The sequence below is a fragment of the Anabrus simplex genome, chromosome 2 (genome assembly GCF_040414725.1).
Source record: "Anabrus simplex isolate iqAnaSimp1 chromosome 2, ASM4041472v1, whole genome shotgun sequence".
Classification (NCBI taxonomy): Eukaryota; Metazoa; Arthropoda; class Insecta; order Orthoptera; family Tettigoniidae; genus Anabrus; species Anabrus simplex.
The window spans coordinates 1,000,065,254-1,000,086,110 of record NC_090266.1 but is presented as its reverse complement, the minus strand read 5'-3'; the positions used below and the strand labels follow the sequence as shown (position 1 = coordinate 1,000,086,110).

General features: G+C 38.0%; 1 protein-coding gene across 3 annotated transcripts in view; it reads left to right on the top strand.

Moving 5' to 3' along the window:
* The window catches only part of LOC136864624 (MOB kinase activator-like 4), a 254,865-nt gene that overhangs the window by 135,949 nt on the left and 98,059 nt on the right, over positions 1 to 20,857 (top strand). Inside the window, exon 5 of one of the 3 annotated variants that reach the window (XM_067141865.2) lies at positions 20,597 to 20,785. The exons of 1 other annotated variant lie outside the window; for it this stretch is intronic. In XM_067141865.2, coding sequence (XP_066997966.1) covers positions 20,597 to 20,623 — 27 coding nt within the window. In that variant the 3' untranslated portion in view covers positions 20,624 to 20,785. Of the gene's footprint in view, positions 1 to 17,336; positions 17,456 to 20,596; positions 20,786 to 20,857 lie in introns of those variants that run through there. One more of the 3 variants, XM_067141864.2, reaches the window with a different exon arrangement.

Below are 20,857 nucleotides of genomic sequence, written 5' to 3'. Positions count from 1 at the left end.
AAATAAAATGATTTTCATTACTTGCAATAGCTGTTAGCTTGTATTCGGGAGATGGTGGGTTCCAACCCCAGTGTTGGCAATCCTGAATATGGTTTTTGGTTGTTTCCCATGTTCACACCAACAAGTGCAGGGGGCTGTTTCTTAGTTAGGCCTCTTCCTTCCTAGTTCTGTCCTGCCCCGTCCCATCGTCACCATGAGATGTGTGTGTCGGTGAGGCGTAAAAAAGTTTAAGATTTGGATTAAACTCTGTTTACATTTTGCCTGATAGGAGGACTATTTCCTCATTCCGGCAGCATATGAACTGTGTGCAACACTTGTTCATCAATGTATTTTATAAAACCGGATCTCAGTGCCTGTTTAACCACAGATCTTGCACATCAAGGAATACATAGTTACCTAGCAGTCACACTGCTTTTTGTATAATTATGAAGGATTTGAAGTATTAGTTCTGGGAGTGTGAATGGGTCATTGCAAAAATTATCTAGGAACAGTGAAGAATATGAGCGACCAGATGGTGAAAGGGACAGTGGGAGAGAGGAAAGAAAGATGAAGATATTGTACTGCTATTCATGTACTTATGAAGGTGAGGCTAGCGACTGCAAGAGACAGCAGGTATAGTGAATGTTCCTCCCAGACTTAGACCTGTAACTTATCTTATGTTACTTTTATATCCTAATACTCCAACCTAATACTACAGTGTAATGGGTACACAGGAACATGATACTGGAAAGTAACCAATTGTCCCATCCCTACAGTCCAGGTTTCTTCTTCTACCACTCCTCATTATTGAATTGACCCATCTTGTTCTAGGTCTCCCTCTCACTCTCTTTCCCTCGAATTTTATCTCCATTATGTGTTTTGGTATTTCTCCTCCATCCTGTTTACATGTCCAAACCATTTCAGTTTACTCCTGTCAATTCTCTCATTTAGGTTTTCCATTCCAATCTTCTTTCTCTCATCTTTGTTTCTCAACCTGTCTTTTCTATCATATTTCTTAGGTATTTCATTTTGCTGTCTTGAATTCTACTCTCCTCCCTACTTGTGTCATTGTCCAGGTCTCAGCCATATAAGACAATATGTTTGCATAATACATTTTGTACACTAACACTATCTCTACACTTCTGTGGTACTTCCTTATTCCAGACAAGGTTTCTTACACTCTGGTAGAATGCATTGCCTTGTTGCATCCTCTTGCTAATCTCCATGTCCAGCCTTGTATTTTGCATAAATTCACTCCCTAGCACTCCCTAGGTATTTGAAACTGTCAACAATTTCAGGGCTTCGACCACCACTTTTCACAATGACTTTCCCTTGTCTTTCTCGTTTTGATATCACCATGGTCTTGCTTTTCCCTGCACTAATTTCATACCATACTTCTCACTTTTTCAATTTTCTTGTTCTGTGCATCATGTTGTTCTTGTACTTCTTTGCGGTTTGTTCCCCAGACCTCAATATCATCTGCAAATAGTAATAACTTCATCTCCCTATTCCCAAATGCTTCCTTTGTTTCCTTTACAATTTTGTCCATAACCATTAGAAACAAAAGAGGTGACAGCACACTCCCCTCTCTTAGTCCAGTTTCATTTTTAAACCATTCTGCCTTTCCAAGCGGAGTCTGTATGCTGCTGACGCATTTGTTGTACAATACTTGCACCATTTTAACAGTTTGTGTACCTAGTCTCTTTTTGACCATGGTTTCCCAAGCCCTCTACCTGGGAACTATTGTATGCCTTTGTTAGATCTATAGATCCTTTTCATATTCCCAATTCATTTCCATTAATTGCCTCATGCTGAAGATTGGGTCCACTGTAGATCTTCCACTTGTAAAGTCCTGTTCCTCTTGGAACTCTCCTTCTTACCTTTCTTCTCATTCTCCTCTCTAATATCGTTTCCAACATTTTTACTATTTGTGTTAAGTGTTATTCACCTATAGTTATCACTCCCTTTTTTCTCCCCCTTAAAGACTGGTAATATTTCCCCTTTTTCCAGTCTTCTGGCAGACATTTCTGTTTCCACATGCACTTTTAACAATCTTTACACCCATTGTTGTCCAGTAGGTCCAGCAGCCTTTGTTGTTTCCACACTCATTTCATCCATCCCTAGTGCTTTCCCCATTTTCCTTTTACAGACTGCTTATTCCATCTCTAATATTGTTATATCATCTACTACTGTTGAGTCATCACACTGTATTGCTACCATATCCTCCATATTTTCTCACATTCAGCAGTTTATCAAAGTACTCCTTCCATCTTCTCTTTATTTCTTTTGGATATGTAATCTACTCTCCATCTTCCTCTTTCATCAGCTTTGTATAAACTCTTTCTTCGTACAGGATGGACAAAATAAAAATGTCTTGGAAAATATGTACAGTAGGACTGATGCAGGATTGACCCTTGTTAAAGAACATCACAGAATATGCTGGAAATGGCCACCGTTGACCTCGATGCAGTGCTGTGCTCGATTTATCAAACTGTGCAACACACCTAGCAGCTCTGCCTGAGGGATAGCAGCAGTAGCGTTTTAAATGTTCTGCTGTAGCTCTTCCAGTGTGTAAGGATTATTGGAGTACACATGACGCTTCAATTTATCCTATAGGTAAAAATTACAGGGAGAGAGATCGGGCGATCAAGTTGACCATTCGATTGCACTGCCTGTGCTAATTCTCCTCTTCTCACTGAACACCCTCATGCACTCGTGACAAGCTTGTCAATGCACTGTGTGCTGTTGCTCCGTCTTGCTGAAATTATCCATACAGTCGTTCATCTTCTGTGAGTTCTACATATGGATTAAACACTAACCTGTATGTCCAGACTGTTAACAACTTTGTGAAAGAATCGTGTTACGATGCGGACACTGAACATTGCCAATCTTGAGATTATGCAGTGGCTTTTCGATGTACTGATGGCGTAATGGCACGTGATCTGTGAGTTCACATTCCCTGACAGGCTGAACCAGGCCTCATCTGAAGAAATGAAAAACTGAGTCCTGACTCCACTTCACTCAGAAACTGCCGGCAGAACTCAACAGGCAAAGGTTCTTCTGGACTTTTTAATGCATGCATAATAGTAAATTTGTAAGGATACAGATGCAGGTCCTTTTTGATAATGTTTTGACACGACGACCTCTTTATTTCCCACTTGCACAGATAATCAGCGTTGGAATTTCATTGGACTTCATTCCAGGCTTTCCTTCACTCCAGCAATGTTTTTTGTTGTTCGAACTCTTTTCAGATAGTTTTGGTTTTTATTCACTACAGAGTCCATTTCACACCATTTTGCCACTAAGTTTTGCATTGCAGACATTGCAGACATTGCTGGATATTTTGCCAAAACACTACGAGCCTTAAACTCTTGCACAAACAGTTCCGCACAGGTTCCGCGAATTGTGCTTTGCATAACACTCGACAGTGAACACTTGCTGCTCTATCATGAGCACCAGTGTGTGTTGTATTTAACTGGTCACTAAACATGTCTGCTGCTATCACTCACTCACATGTAATGCCACAGCAACATATTCGTGAGACAGCATGTGGGAGATGGGCGCATGCAGACATGTTACATGGTGATCAAAATCACGGTTTCAAGCATTTCCTGTGATGGGCAGTTCTCTTGTTCATTAACAAGGGTCTATTCCGGGTCGGTGACTCTTATAAATATTTACTAGGCCAGCTTTATTTTGCCCATCCAATATTACTTCATATAATTTCATTCGGCATTCTATTTTCATCTTTTGTGTAAATTCTTCCCAACTTCTTTTACAAATGTTTTCATTTCCTTTTATTATCAAGGTACTTCCTTTTGCTTTCTTCTTTTTTTTATCTGTATTCCATTCTTGCCATGCTTTCTTTTCTTTCACAACTTGTCTCATCTCATTCCACCACAGCGGCTTCTTTTTTTTTTCAATCGTCGATCTTCTAACACTGGCTCTCTCTGCCCCACTTACAAATGCGCTTTTGAATTTGGAACTTTCATCTTCCATATTTCCATATTTCCTATTCCTTGTATGAAGTCCTTAGCATCGTTCTTCATTCTCAGTCTAATTTTTATTATCTTGCTGCAGATGTACTCGTCCCTCTGCCCCACTTACAAATGCGCTTTTGAATTTGGACCTTTCATCTTCCATATTTCCATATTTCCTATTCCTTGTATGAAGTCCTTAGCATCGTTCCTCATTCTCAGTCTAATTTTTATTATCTTGCTGCTGATGTACTCGTCCATATCCACATACTCCTCCACCTGTTTTGAAATTATCAGACCCACTCAATTTTTTGCCTCTCGGCCACTACTCCAGTACAGTGTATAACCTTTCCTCAATCTCTTCTTTCCTTTCCCCTTCCATTTAACTTTGCTGAACCCCATCATTTCTCTACCCTCTTTCTCCATAAAATCCACCACTACTTCTGCCTTTCCTATCGGGGTCGTAAGGTTAATTATGCCCACCTTCATGATGTTGGCTGCTGGTTGCCCATTTTTCGCAGTTCCCTCATCACCTAAGGAACTGCGCATGGCTTGTGGGGTGCGCCCTAACCTTTTCCGAAGCAAGTTTAATGGTACCATCTTCGTTTAGACTATTATTACGGTGGGGTCGCTACTCCCAGAGGCATCATTTACCTACAGCCAGGTGTAACTTTCGATCACTTCTCAGGAGTACATATGCCTTTTGCAACCGATTCACTGAAGTACAGACGTTGCTGACAAGAGAGCGTATCTGCATTGGGGCTGGGGTCTTCTTCTGCCATCTAAACCACTGACTGTGCTCTCCTTTCTGGTGAATTTATGTGTCATTTCGTACAGAAAGGCTTCACCTGGCCTCCAAAAGGAGGTCTCCTCCACCCATGGCTGGTGGTCCCCCTTTTGGATGTTAAGTTTGGTAATGGCAACTTGATCCTCGGCCAGACAGTCACAAGTAGTATCATCTACCATCAAGTTGAAATGATCCATGCCATCTGCATTAGCACAAAGCATGGTTGTAATTCCTTGTTCAGTTTTCGGCTTGGCCAGTTGTACAGTTTCTTGTTTGGGAGTGTGTTCTCAGGAACAGCATGATAAAACTAAGCAGTTTCATCAGCATGGTAAAATTAAAATAAAGTAAGCCCCTCAGATTCAGCTGCATCATTTATATACTTTCTGAAGGGCTCAGCTTATTCACTGTCGACGTTCTGTGCTTCGCCACGTTTGCCTATTCATAATGGCATGTTGTTTACTAAAGCGCCAAATCCTCCTATCATTTGCCTGGAACTGTATGCCTATGTGTCGTGCAGATTTTCAATTGTCAACCTGCGTTCTTCACCATGAACAACGCCTCTAGACCACCTGTCGAATAAATTGCTTATAAACAGTTTCTTCTATTTTGTTAGGTATAGCCAACTGCACATGTTTCTTAACACTCACACTTGTCATACGTCTTCATTTTTAGTGTAAACTTAGTCGTATTATCTTCTCTTTCTGTTAATGTCCTGGACCATTTGCTTTTTTCCCCTTTGTAAAGTTCACAGACTTGAGCAATGGTTGCACCACTTTCCAGCGTACTTTTTAATTCCAGTTTCTATGTTGTCTTCAAGTTCACTCGTTTACTCGTTTTCTTTTACCTCGAGACATATTAACTGATACACCAAAAATTATCCAAATGGAACCTGAATATCTTGTGCTTGTTTGCTGACATTCTTAGCAATGCTATTCTTCTGTTATTGACATGAGATGCTATGCTACCGGACAAAGCACATGGAGAAAAATTACACATGTGCACAAAATATGATGAATATTCATGAATATACTCGAAGTGCAAATTATAAACACTGTCTATTGCTACTGATTGTTGCCCATACCTTTTCTTTTTGTAAGATATTTTCATTTTCTGTGTTTATTTGTTGAATTATGTCCATTAATACCGAAGTCTATTTAATCGAGATCGCTGGTATGAAAAAAATGTTTGTGTGGGTGCTGCCATTCATTTTCTCTAGCATTTTAACCCTAATCATTGTGATTCATGAATTATTACAATGTTAAGTATAATCTGAAGTGTATATTATCGACTGAAAATGAATTAATAGTACTGTTCAGAGTGGGTTTGGAAATATGAATCTTTGAGTAGTGGTCTTATTTTGAAAACTAGCATTTCATATCAGCATACTCAGTATCAGCACTGATCTCACACACTATTCCAGTCTGTTGCAAATATACAGGATGTTTAGGAGATGATTACAAATATTTTTCTGCTGGTTATTGGCTGGGCGCTGAATGCACATGACATCAAAGTAATGTCCTATTTCAAAGATTTAAAAAAATGAAGTTAAAAATTTGATATTTGTTGCTCATGTAGAACTTAATTATGACTGACTTTTGGCTTTTGCTGACACACATTACAATATTTTCCAGCATTAAAATGTTTTCTTGTATGTAAAATGTTTTCTTGTAACTTATACTTACCTGAAGCTGCAGTGCAGTGATGTACTCGGAACTGTTTCTTGCACATTATGCATGTGTGTGCATCCTGAAGACGCAGTGAAGTGATGTACTTAATGTCTGTTGCATTGACGTTTTACCGCGGTTAAGATTTAACCGGTCGTGAGCGAGTGATTAAGCAGCTAACCGAGGCTGTAAGGCCTATGTACGCTACATAACCTCACGAGTAAGTTGTATATTACGTGCATCAGAAGTGTCGTGATCTGATTTAAAAGTACTGGTCGTGAGTGAGCGATACAACCTCACATTGCGTGCATCCAAAGTGCGTGAATTTATCGTTAAAATGGATTAGGCACCACATATCGTATATGTGCAATATCTTGAGGATGATGAACAGAGAGGAGACTGTGGTGTCCTTGTTACAATTAATAGGTGACCAACTCGAGTTCCCAACTCATAGAAATAATCTGGTTTCGCCAAGAAGTAATCTGAGTCAGTAAGCATTTCAGTTTCAAATGCACTAACATTTGACATTCTCATTTGCCCTTCCGTTTCCATATCGGCTGATACTAATAACTTAACCTAAACTAACCTAATGAAGCAAAATTAATTCTTCTTAGAAATAAATGGTTGTAATGGAAGACATGATAAAAATGACTACAATGATGTTGACAAGGAGAAAAATGATTATAAAACTTTTTTATACAAGTGTAAAATAATATTCATTCTAGAAATAAAAAGACAGCTGACTATTCCAGACAAAATGTAAACAACTGGAAACTGGATAAATTAGAGGCACATGACTGTCTAAAATATCACTGCTTTCTGGATAAATTAAAGACAAGTGACTGTCGAACTCAATCACTACTGATCTGCATTTAGGGCAGTCGTCCAGGTGGCAGATTCCCTATCTGTTGTTTTTTTAGCCTTTTCTTAAATGATTGCAAAGAAATTGGAAATTTGTTGAACATCTTCCTGCAATCCCTAACTCCCCTTGCTATAAACGAATATTTGCCCCAATTTGTCCTCTTGAACTCCAGCTCTATCTTCATATTGTGATCTTTCCTACTGTTACAGACACCACTCAAACTTATTTGCCTACTGATGTCATCCAACGCAATCTCTCCACTAACAGCTCGGAACATACCACTTAATTCAAGTGTTACAAAAGTTTATGGAGATCCATCTATTCAATACACTTCGGGTTCTTAAAATTAAGATTTACATCTTGTCATACTAATTTAACGGGACATGTTTCGCCCATTTAATGGGCATCATCAGCCGTGATCTCAAGCCTAGAGGATAAAAATCAGGATCCTGATTACTCTAGTCAAAGTGTTATAAAAATGAGGAAACTTGTTGCAAGTTCACAAACAACAATTTACACAATTAAAACACATCTAAAAATATGTATGAGAAAGATGGTTAAGATGCCTCATCACTGCCTTCTGAATACTACTTTGAATCACTTCCAAGGTAAATAATAGCTTGAAAAACGAGCGTCAAGAAACCACGGTAAGAGTTTTACCACGGTATCGTGACACCTGATATTTACTGAGGATGGTGCACCCGCGTTAGAATTGCTTCTACTGAATGAGCTGACTGTGTGGTTAGGGGCGCACAGCTGTGAACTTGCATTAGGAGATAGGGGTTCGAACCCCACTGTCAGCGGTCCTGCAAATGGTTTTCCATGGTTTCCCATTTTCACACCAGGCAAATGCTGGGGTTGTACCTTAATTAAGGCCACGACCGCTTCCTTCCCACTCTTAGCCCGTTCCTGTCCCATTGTCACCATAAGACCTATCTGTGTCGGTGCAACGTAAACCCAATTGTAAAAATACAATAATAATTGCTTCTTACACATTATGCATGCGGAATACGTCCTGAAACCGCAGTAAAGTGATGTGTACAGCTGCAGTGCAATGATGTACTTGGGATTGCTTCTTACACACTATGCATGTGCACACTGCCTGAAGCATGGTATGGCGGGTGGTATAAGCCGAGGGACAAAATGAAGCTACTATCTACAGTACCTCACAAACATCGAACTCTACTTCAAGCTTCTCCCTCTGAAGAAACATTCACTAAGTTTTTAAAAAATCCTATTTTACGAACTGTGTACATTCATCCCTGCTTACCATAAATTTATTTGTACTTATCTCCGAACATCCTGTATTTTATGAGCACTTTGTATGTATTCTATGATCTCAACATTTTTTCTTAATGAATAAATATTTTACTAATAGGTCTACTTCATGTTAACTTCCATTGATCATTTATGCAAACACATTCGAAATGGCTGTGCGCCCCTAACCACACAACCAGCTCACTCAGTAGAAGAAATGTATTTGAAATGCGTTGAAACTTAATCATGAAAAATGTAAAATAATATTTTTTTAACAAAAGAAAATATCATTTTAGTAAAAATTCAGTAATAACAACATTCTAACTCGTGTTTCACATGTTAATGACCTTGATGTTTTATTCGGTTATAACGTATCATTTAATGAACATATTGAAAATATTTGTAAGAAATCATTACAAAGACTGCTTGTGTTACTAGATATTCCACAGAATTTTCAAACTTAGCTACCTATTGATTGCTGTATATATCAATGGTATGCCCTGTACTAGAATACTGTTCACCTGTATGGAACCCTTCTGATCAAACCTCTATTCATAGATTAGATTCAGTACAGCATACATTTCTTTGTTTACATTCATTTAGAGCAGGATTCTCATATGAAAATGTTGATTATACAGCCCTACAACTGTCTTTAAATCTGCATAGCCTGTCACAATGCCATAAATTCCTGGATACACTTTTCATTTTTAAATTGCTTCACTCCTTCACAGCTCCTTGAAGAAATTAACCTACATGTACCAGACAGATGCACGAGGTTTAAGAATACATTGTCAACAAATTGGCATAGAACTAACTATGCATTAATTGAACCAATTGAACGAATGTCAAGATTTCTAAACAAAGTGGATATTGATATATTTAACTGCTCATTGTCAAAATTTAGAAATCACTTACATAATCTCCAGAAGTGACTATTACTTTCCTGTGCTTGTAATATAACCTGTGTATATACAAATACAGTAGACAATACGCGACACTCAGCGAGATTACATAAAATCAGCTTCATGGTCCGTATCGCACTTCAATAGATTCACAATTAAGTATTTATTTATTTTCCACCTAGTCGATACAATGATTGCTTAAGGCAATTTTTAATGGTCAAAAGTGGTACATGTTTCGTATATTATCAACATCTTCAGCCACATAACACTGTTTAGATGAAAAATATATAACATAAGATGTTAATTTTAAGGTCACTTCCTCTAAAGCATTACTTTGTCAATTTTATATATTTTTCATCTAAACAGTGTTATGTGGCTGAAGATGTTGATAATATACGAAACATGTACCACTTTTGACCATTAAAAATTGCCTTAAGCAATCATTGTATCGACTAGGTGGAAAATAAATAAATACTTAATTGTGAAACTCAGCGAGATATCGAGGGACAGCTATTAGAGCTCTCTCTAGCGGATTGACCTGAGAACTACTGATTACCGGGCGAGTTGGCCGTGCGCGTAGAGGCGCGCGGCTGTGAGCTTGCATCCGGGAGATAGTAGGTTCGAATCCCACTATCGGCAGCCCTGAAGATGGTTTTCCGTGGTTTCCCATTTTCACACCAGGCAAATGCTGGGGCTGTACCTTAATTAAGGCCACGGCCGCTTCCAACTCCTAGGCCTTTCCTATCCCATCGTCGCCATAAGACCTATCTGTGTCGGTGCGACGTAAAGCCCCTAGCAAAAAAAAAAAAAAGAACTACTGATTCTGTCATAAGAGCACGTGTATATGTGTGTGAAGATTTTGGTGTTATTTATGCGTTTTCAGTGAGTTGACATAATTAAATAGTAGCGTGTGTCATTCCTTGATATCTCCTCTCAACATGAGGGGAAAGATATGTGCTGTGTTTGGCTGCAGTAACTATGACGTAGAGAAGAATGCGCGGTCTTTCTTCCGTTACCTCGTGACAAGAAAATGTAAGTAATATTGTGTTTGCATATATATTCTTCCAGTGACAAAGAGATTTTTACAGTACTTCATAATCTTCTGACCTGCTCGACCCATATTTTAACTGGCTTAAAATATAATACGCATATTTTATTGTATAGTGCAGCAGTTAACCTTCAATATCGATGTGTTGTTGTAGGTGTGATCTGTGGGTTTGATTTAATTCAGGAAAATACATATGCATATGAGTGTGGCTGGTTGTGTTCCAAGTTACCCCATTTGGAATGCCGTAATGCATTGTCAATCACTGAAGAAAATATGGGCGATTTAAGAAATGTACATATTTTGTTGAAACAATATGATGATGCAAGTTTGCTTTACCCTAATGTAATGGCATTATGGCAAGTACTGCTTAGAGGGAAAGTTTAAATGTTTTTGAGGCTAAATTTATAGATTTTCTTTCTGTTAGTAAGCTACAAGTTAAAAGGAAAATTGTCCAGCTCTTAAATGTAAATCCATTGAATCATGTGTGTAAGGAATGTGCCGATATTTTTGTTGACAAGTGTTTTAACATGATGATACAATGCTTTTAAATGAGAGAAAAGAAAAATCTAGCCCTGAACGTTCAGGCAGGAATTCTAAAGCTAAAAACGTAATGCATAAATGAAAGATCAAGCCCTTTCACAGCAGTCCATTTCACATCTTGATTATATGTCTAATTTCAGTCTTTAAATAATTACGTGTTAAATAATTCTTCATTCATTTATCCAGAATCGCTTGAGCAACTTTGAAGTTAATATCTTAGTAACACATCCTTTCTAGACGTAATTCATTTATCCATTTCCGTACATACATTTCCATTGATATTTGAATTTAGCGCAAATTTTCAGATCAAGCCACTAGGAGCGCCACTTGCGACTTGTCTCCTATTTTAACAAGGCTAAATCCGCAAGTGTCGCATATTGTCTCTACTGTATTTGGTATATATCTGTACATATTTTTCTTCTTATACTCCACTGACCTCTCTTTTTAGTGTGTTCTGTTTTGTTTATTTTTCTCTATTGTGTGTAAAATGGTATTACTGTTAATAAAGTATTATGGAAATGGGGCACCAGGCCCCAATATTGAGTGTTCAGGCTTAACATTGTCAGAAATTGAAAACCACACTTTAAGTAACGAACTAGTTTTTCAGATTATTTTGCTACCTAACAAGTGGCCAGTTGAAGAAGATGTGTTTTGGATTTCAAAGTTACTTGAAACCAGGTGAAGAATTTTATAAGGGAAATGTTCATGTTGAATGCTTTTGGCAAATAAAATAGTTGACTTTTAATGCTTTGTGTGAGGGAAGCAGGAAAAGAAGGGTTGCTTACTTCCTCAGTTTGGGAGACTCAGACCAGGCATCAAAACAGCATTGCTGGGCTGAGTGACTCAGACGGTTGAGGTGCTGGCCTTCTGACCCCAATGTGGCAGGTTCGATCCTGGCTCAGTCCGGTGGTATTTGAAGGTGCTCACATACATCAGCCTTGCGTCTGTAGATTTACTGGCATGGAAAGGAACTCCTGTGGGACAAAATTCTGGCACCTTGGCGTCTTCGAAAAGCATAAAAGTAGTTGGTGGTGTAGCCTGGCTTGATAAATGTAGCCTGAATTGATTTTTGCGGCCAAAAAGATGCATAAAATGTGAACGTCGAAGTAATAATAATAATAATAAAAGATAAGCATCACCATCATTCCGATACCAGCAATACGGTATTAACGGTATCACGCAAGTTATCAAAACACAAAGCAAGCAAGGATAAGGTTGGCTACATACATAAAATAAAATCGCAAGGGAAATAAAAGATGCGGATAGGATACTTAAAACTTAAAGGTCTAAATGGCAACTACAGACAGGAATAGTGTGGAAAGCGGACTTGGACCCTATGAGGCAGTAAGATCGTAGGATGTTGTAAGGAAAAGAACGTACTCGCCCATACCCTTCGTATAAGATATAATTAGAAAAACATAGAAAAGAAAAGAAACATATAGAAAGCAGATCGTGAAAAAGGAACAGAAATACAACTGCAACTTGAATCTTGAACCATAAACCAGATAACAGACAATCTTCTGGATGGTCCATCATAGGACGACTACTAACATTTCTCGTAATTTCTTTATACAGAGCTACTGGAGGCAACCTGACGGAAAATTAACACATAGCAACATTAAGGATAAAATAAATTTTTAAAACAAGAAAACCTCCAAACAAAAGGTGGCCTCGTGTAACACAGAGGCATAAATGAAATAGCCCAAACTAAGATCCGAGGTGATTTCCTGGCAGAATAAGAACATTTACATTTTGCGAAATTTAAGAAGAAAGACCGAGACACACGAAAGTTAAATTTAGAAAGAAAAAAACAAAATCACATATTACAACATTTTAAGATAATTAAACGTGCTTACCTTAGGGTGGGTTGGCCCCGTAGGCCCGGACCGCGCGCACCGCGCGTCCGACCTCTTCGAAGATCGAAAACGAAAGATGACAAGAAAACGGTAGCACATGCGTACCTCACGTCATACCGGAAATTGTTCGATATCAAACCGCCAATCGGAAAACACCTCCATGTTAAACCAATTACAACACTTCTAATTACAACCAATTACAAAAACCCTAACCTTATATGGGCATCAAGCAAACGACAAGCCATGAAGAAATTGATTACGCAACAATTGAACCATCAATTTCTTACACGTGTCGGTATAGGGAGTTCATTTTTAAACTGGACCAAAATATTAAAACATAAAATCAGCAAGACCAAATTATACAATCTTCAAGTTCTCTAGTTATCACTGGAATAATTGAAACAATCAAATAAATATCTTAAATATCTTGAGGCATTTTTTAAAAAGTTCTTTAACAGTCTTATCCAATAATCTTTTGGCCTAGGAGAAAAAAAAAACATAACATTCTTGGGATACACAAAACATAATACATTTTTTCTTCATATGTCCAAACAGTTTGTTTCTAAACAATTTTCTTTCAAAATAATTTTCGGATAGTCTTTACCTAGAAAAAAAAAAACAATTTCTCGAGATACACAAAACATTTTCACCAAGAAAACAAAATAAAATTACAATTTCTTGATGTATAGGAAACACTCTTGAGATCGCCGTCCAATAGTTCGATTCATCCAGAATAAAAACTTAAACGTTTCCTTGCAGCTCACGTACCATGTCACCCACTACGGGTTACAAGTGGGACATAAAGCAAATGGCATTATTATTATTATTATTATTATTATTATTATTATTATTATTATTATTATTATTATTATTATTATTATTATTATCAAACAGCACCTCTATCCTACAAAACTGAACCACTGATACGAAGAGAAAACCTAGTGGTTGTTGTCCTCATGATCAAAAATGAGAATCAAAGATGTTCCATAATGCTTCCTCTTACAGCTGATGGCAGAAAACTATCACCAAATTATTCTGAAAGTAAATTTACAGAAGGGGTCCACATTCGTATCTAGGAAGGAGGATAGACTATATTTTCTCCCATACGAGATTGAATACGAATGGTTTGGGAATATTTAGTCTGATCTAATGGAAGACTTGGGAACCACAAAAACTAATTTGAGAGCGACTTCTGGTCAAGTGGTATCTTTGGCATTTTAAGGTTTTAGTAAGTAAGTAAGTAAGTAAGTAAGTAAGTAAGTAAGTAAGTAAGTAAGTAAGTAAGTAAGTAAATGAATAAATAAATGAATAAATAAATAAATAAATAAATTCAAATATGTGCAAGCAGTACAAGTACTGGGTGCCCAAATATGTGAGAAACATATTGCAACATGTATGGACTTGAAAATCATCGGCCAGGCTGAGTGTAACATGTAATATACACATGATATTTGGACTTGGGCTGAGTGTCTCGGGCAGAAGAGCGCTGGCCCCAAGTTGGTAGACTCGATCCCTGCTTAGTCTGTTGGTATTTGAAGGTGCTCACATACGTCACCCTTGTGTCAGAAGATTTACTGGTACCGAGCTCGATAGCTGTAGTCGCTTAATTGCGGCCAATATCCAGTATTCGGGAGATAGTGGGTTCGAACCCCACTGTCGGCAGCTCTGAAGATGGTTTTCCGTGGTTTCCCATTTTCACACCAGGCAAATGCTGGGGCTGTACCTTAATTAAGGCCACGGATGCTTCCTTCCCATTCCTAGGCCTTTCCTGCCCCATCGTCGCCATAAGACCTATCTGTGTCGGTGTGACGTAAAGCAAATAGCAAAAAAAAAAAAAAAAAAAAAGAACGATTTACTGGCACATAAAAGGACCCATGTGCGTCAATATTCCAGCACCTTGACTTATCTGAAAACCATCTTCAAGAATAGTGGATTGCAAAACTAATAACATTATAAAAATCATTTGTGGAACTTATTTGCAAGTGGGCATTGTTTGTTTGGAACGTGATTCGTTTGAAGGAGATTGAAAACCGTTTCTGTAGAATGGACATCTCACTTTTTTTTTTTTTTAGCCTCAGCTAGAGAGTTGCTTACCTTCTGAAATAGTGTCATCTAGGCAACCTGTCTGCTAATTTTGACATTCTGGTTCTGTTGCTGTCTAGCAACGAAAGTGGAATTCTGCTCGATGGATACTATAGCCAGGTTAATGTAATTTTGTCACGTGACAGTCAGCACATCACCAGATATCTTTAACACATCAACAATGATGTGGAGTACAGAGATTTTTGATTGACCTTCAAGAAAAACTACCTTAGTTGAACCTGTGAACTTGAGAGTCAGATGCACCACCACCACTGATCCAGTTAGTCAGCTCGTCTCACAGTTAGTTGGGAATGAAGATGACTTGCGGAGAGATGTGTGCAATGATTGCAGCACAGCATTTATTCCTGCAAAGAAATAAAGACAAAGAGCCAATAAAATGTTAGACTTGACTTGCTGGTGTGCCATTATATGCTGATGTGACAGATACTGTGGGTTGTTCATATTTCTTTTGCTTCTGGTGCTCTTATCAGCTTGTAACAGAAAGAATACCTTTTCAGTATCTGTACATGTTCACCTTCCCTGTTGAAATCTTCTGATTACTCTGAAGCAAATTGATGCAACGATTTTATGCCAAATGCAGTATCTTCACCTGGTTTCATTAATTAAGTTTGCATTTATATGAGGTATCTTAATGGTACAATAATTTTACACCAAATGATACCACATATGCGTGGATTAATTGTGTTTATTTCATATATCTTCAGAATTTGTTAATAAAAATTTTGTACATCCAAATTCCTTGGATAAATTTATTTACCACCATTGTTTACTACAGTAAAACCTCAATAAGATGATCCTGTTTATTATGCTATCCTGCGTAGTATGCGTTTTTTTGCCTGGAAGCCATTATAAAATTCCCTTTTATGTTGCACTTCGTTCTCATTTAAGGCACTATATTTTGAGGGAATATTCTTTGGTTAATTTTTAACAAAGTTCATAAGTAATGGATAATTTTACTCCCTCATTGCAATTGTACTTACAGATCTGAAGAACCTGTAAACTTTACCTGAAGCTAAAGGCTAGATAGAGTATATTGACATTCAGACCTCACTATCAGTTTATCTTAATCTTGCCACGGCGAGTCTGCGTTGTGTACAGACTACACAGATGGACTAATACTGTAGAGGAGAGGAGAAGCCAGTTTTTGGATTTCATGGAAACAAGTTGTTACATATGAATGTAGACATTGTGGACAAGGAAGTGAGAAAAGAAACCTTTTTATCACATCCCTTACTGGTTTACCTGGACAGTTTTGTTGCCCTTCAGTTGTGTTTATTGTACTGAGGCTTGGCTACAATTATGAATGTTAAAAGAAAAACACTTTTTTTTATCAGATAAATTAGAAATTTTTTGAAAGCACAATGCAAACCCTAATATTCACCAGAAACAGCTTGCTAATTCATTAGGAATTCCATTGTCTGCATTAAGAACAATATTATAAAACCTGATTCAATCACCACAGCTGTGACAGGAGGATGTAATAATATATCAACAATTTGGTGTACTGTATTTTATTTAACTACTGTATTTCAATAAAATTATACATCAGTATATAGTCCCCTTTACAACGAGAAATGTACAGATTATGTAATTACATTGCTTAGTTTCTCCCCACTTAATGCGCGATGATAATGCAGTCCCTTCGACAGCGTCTTATCAAGTTTTTACTGCATCTACAAAGAGATTATTAGTATACAAGAAAATAGGGTGGGTGGATGAATGGACGCTCGCTCACTGGCTTTCGAAACAATGAGCACGAAGTTATCTGGGCACATACAATTTTTAAGGGCACTTGAAAGAAAATTCTTCCACCAACGCTAAGGATGATTTAATGTTCTTTTTCATCATTCCTGATCCACATTAACTGTTTATTTTTCTCTCTTAGCAGTGTCACTCTTCAAACACACAAACCATCAGTAATACTCTCATTTTTATACGTTTTGCCTGTGCCATATCCTACATATTAGCCATGTAAGAAAAATAAATGTAATCAATATTTGATACTTCAGTGGGTTCACTTTCCATTAGCCTTGCCAGTTTCCTTGCTCTTAGGAGGCTACTTCAATTTCTTTTGGCTCTGGTGTGAGGCTTATGACGTTTGTCAAAACAGCAAATTTGAAACAGTCCTCCACCATGGACTAAAGATTAAGCATAACAGCATCCTGCTCAGTTTTCACAAGTTCATTTCAGTTTCTACCACAAATTTGGTACTGTCTGGGAGGGGCTAAACTTAGCCTCAGGAAATACACTTTGAAGGAGAAGTGGATTAAATCTCTCTCTCTCTCTCTCTCTATCTATCTCTCTCCTTCTGTCTCGAACATTCCAGAAGTTGTTTTCCATGGTTTCCCTCTTCACCTCCAGGTGAATGCTGGAATGATACCTAACATGTTGGTCATAGCTGCGCTTCCTCCCCAATCCTAGCTGACTGGAGCTTCTGTGTTGTAACTGCTGGTACAAAGGTCTGGTACAGTTTATATGAGCAGATAAAGTGGTGAGTAGTGGTCATTTGATAAAGTGTATGACAATGGATATAGTGCATTAAGGTAATGTGTTGTAAGCCACTTGATATTAAAGGGCACAATAGAGTAGAAAACAGTTAAGGCAGATGCTACAATGGGTTATCAAAATATATTGCCATATATGAATGGCTGTACCTTTCTTTCCATGAAATTAAATGATACAGTCCTCTTTTCTCAGTCTTCTGCAACCTGTTTCACTTTCCATGTATTTTAAATAGGTCTGTATGTCCTCATCAGTCCCAAAGATCCAGTGGCCTTCATAGTTTCTACTATAACTTAATTTACTCCTACGACTTTCCCCACTTCATCTTTTTAACTGCCAGTCCTGCTATAGCCATGTCTACTTCAGTTTTTCCTGTCATCTTCCTTTGTTTCAATCCTGCATGTCCTTACATTTAACAAAGTTTGAAAAATATTTCTTCCATCTGCTGTTTATGCTTACTGGGCTCACCAATGTTATGTAACAGTTAATACCTTGGCAACAGTCTTTGAGGTTCAGGTTCAATTCCCAGCCCTGTCAGAGATTTTAAGGTGGCTGGGGACTGCTATGTGATTTAAAAAAATTATATTTATCCCTTTCAGACCAAGTACGCACAATTGTGCGGGTTCGTATTTTAGTTATCCCTGACCGTATTTGATGTTTTTTCGGCGCTACACTGGACTGCAGTGATTGTGCAGGACACGTGGCGTGTATTTCAATTGATTTTAGTATGCGCTTGACCGCCAGGGCGAAGGAAGAAGAGTTTAAAAAGCACAGTTGATCGGCGAGATGGCAGGAAGCAGTAGTGCCGAAAGTAAGTATTTATTTACTGCGTTTATATTAATCTAGAAGCTTTACTGAATACCGGAATATATTCAATGAAGTGTGTACATTGGTTAGTGAACGTAAATTTTGAAGCTACACCATCGTACGTGATACAACGAGGTTTTGAATTTTGATACGCACAATTGTGTGGGTCCTGTTTTTCGAATGTTAGTTTTTATTTTGTAAAATAAACTATTAATATGTGTATTGAGGAGCATTAGTCAGTTCTTGACGTACAAACAAAAATTCACACCTCCAGTTTTCTTTCAGGTCTGAAAGGGTTATATACATATAAATCTCATCTTCCTTGGAGGTTTGTGAACCTAAAAATATAGTTTTGTATGTTGGATTGATGCTTTCGTGGCTCAGAATAATGGGTATATTCTCTTGGGTTGGACCAAACAGAAGAGAGAAACTGCAGGGAAAGCTTTGCTTCACTTCCTCAGAAATGAACCTTGACTGTTCAAAACAGCTGAGTGCTTAGTGTTTGCCTACAGTTTATATCATACGGACTATTTACAAAAAAATATATCTATAATATGTTCTTTCTATTATTGAGATCACCTCATATTTTCTGAGTGAACTATTTCCTTACTTTACTTTTATCTTCACTGTGCTTCCTCCCTTTCTTTAGACTCTTTAAAAAAAATCACTTCTCTTCCAATATGTGATGAATATGATTCGAAAGTATGAATTTAAGAGGAGGTACATGGAAGGTCTCTAATGCATGTGTCCTAATTTCACTGGAAGGAAACTTGTGACTGGTGTAGAAATATCTGCAGAATTAGACTGTATGTTTGATACCTGAAAATTGCTTTTAAATGTAGTTGTATACAATTTAAAAAAATTGGAATCATGATCAGAAAATTACCCTAGTTCATAAATTTTAATTCACAATTATTTTTTTCTTGTATAGCATGGATTTGTATTGTTGTACTCTATGTATTGTTGATTTTGAAATCAATATCATTGATGATTTGGTGAGATTGAAAATTAAGGCTAGTCGAATAATTCTGTAAAATTTGAATGAAATTATTATAGTTACTCATTTCCTATGTGTATAGTAACGTAATAATGTTGGACAGGAAGGAAAATGAAAGAACAAATGCTACATGTAGACAGTTCGGTGGGAGAAATAGAATGTAGAGAAAGCTCATGCCTTATCCAAACCTGCATGTTGGCAGCCTAGTCAGTGCCCACAGGTGGGCCAGGGGGTCATTGAGCAACCAGGTGTTAGTTTTGATTGTGGGGTCTAGTTCTCATCCTATCCTTCTCTAGTCAGCAGCACTAACCATCCTATTTGTTACAATGCCCAATGTTCCTTAATTTCAGAGATCTCACAGGATGTGGTTTTACAACATGACACTGCAAAGTGCATAGAAGAAATCATTTTAATATATTGTGCAGACGATGTATTATCCAATCTGCTTTTCAACATCACTGTTATATATTACAAATATCACACTGAAATAATTATGTTAGGGGCTAGCATTTGTACATATTTCTGCACTTCTTAACTATCAAGATTTGATGGAAATAAGTGAATTTAGTATTTTGTGACTTCATCATCCATTCCTTCATTGAGCTCCTGCTGGATTGGGATATTCGTGACTTAACAGCACATAATTGGTCTTTCTCTAACAGGAAAATAGTCAAGTTTTTAAAATTTATGGTCCATCCTTAGCATAGTTTGATTCATACTCATTTAGGCTATGATTACAATGGGTTTGCCACTCCTAAAGACATTCTTGAGCTACTGCCAACAGGAATACAGACTGCCCCTAACATGGAATAATGACACACTTTGTAGCCACTCCGCTGGACTACCTTCAATGAGATATAGGTAGCATTTCCTGTACCGAGGGCCCATTATCCTCCTGTGATGACTCATCTGCTCAAAACCCTCAGCCGCTCTAGGGAACCAGGTTACTTCCCATTCCCAGACACTCTGCGTTGGGAGTTTTACAGCTGGATTCTAACCCCCGTGCCTTTCTCATTCCGGACTTGAGACTGGACAATGGTGGAGATTTTAACTGAAGTGATGTTTATCTGAAGCATCACAGGAAAAACCAGGTAAGACATGGTACAAAATAAAGTCACAAGATAGAGTTGGTGCTGGTAAATTGCAGGTCGAGATGAGCAGTAAGCGATCTCAGGCTCAGCTGGACTCGTATGTGTATCTGCCAGCTAAGCTAGGTTTGCATCGTATGACCGCACTACAGAGCGAGGCTGGGCTTGTTACGGCACGAGGGCCTCATCAAGGCAGCTCGGCTAACAGGGCTTGGTTTCATTTACAGGCTGGGCTTGGTAGGGCTGGCGAATAGACCAGGCTGGCTGAGCCGTCGATTCTTGGTGTGCTGCGTTCAGTAACAGTTTGCACCTTTTCATTCTGAGTTGAATAAACGAGATCAGCGTCATGAAGACAATTGGAGAGCTACAGTGAGTAGTGGCACCAGTCTGGAAACCAAGAAATGTGGCTGAGGGAAGCGTTGTGACCTCCCTTCATCTGTGGGCCTCGAGCCAAGCAACAGCTGTCGTAAGATGCCAAAAATATAATA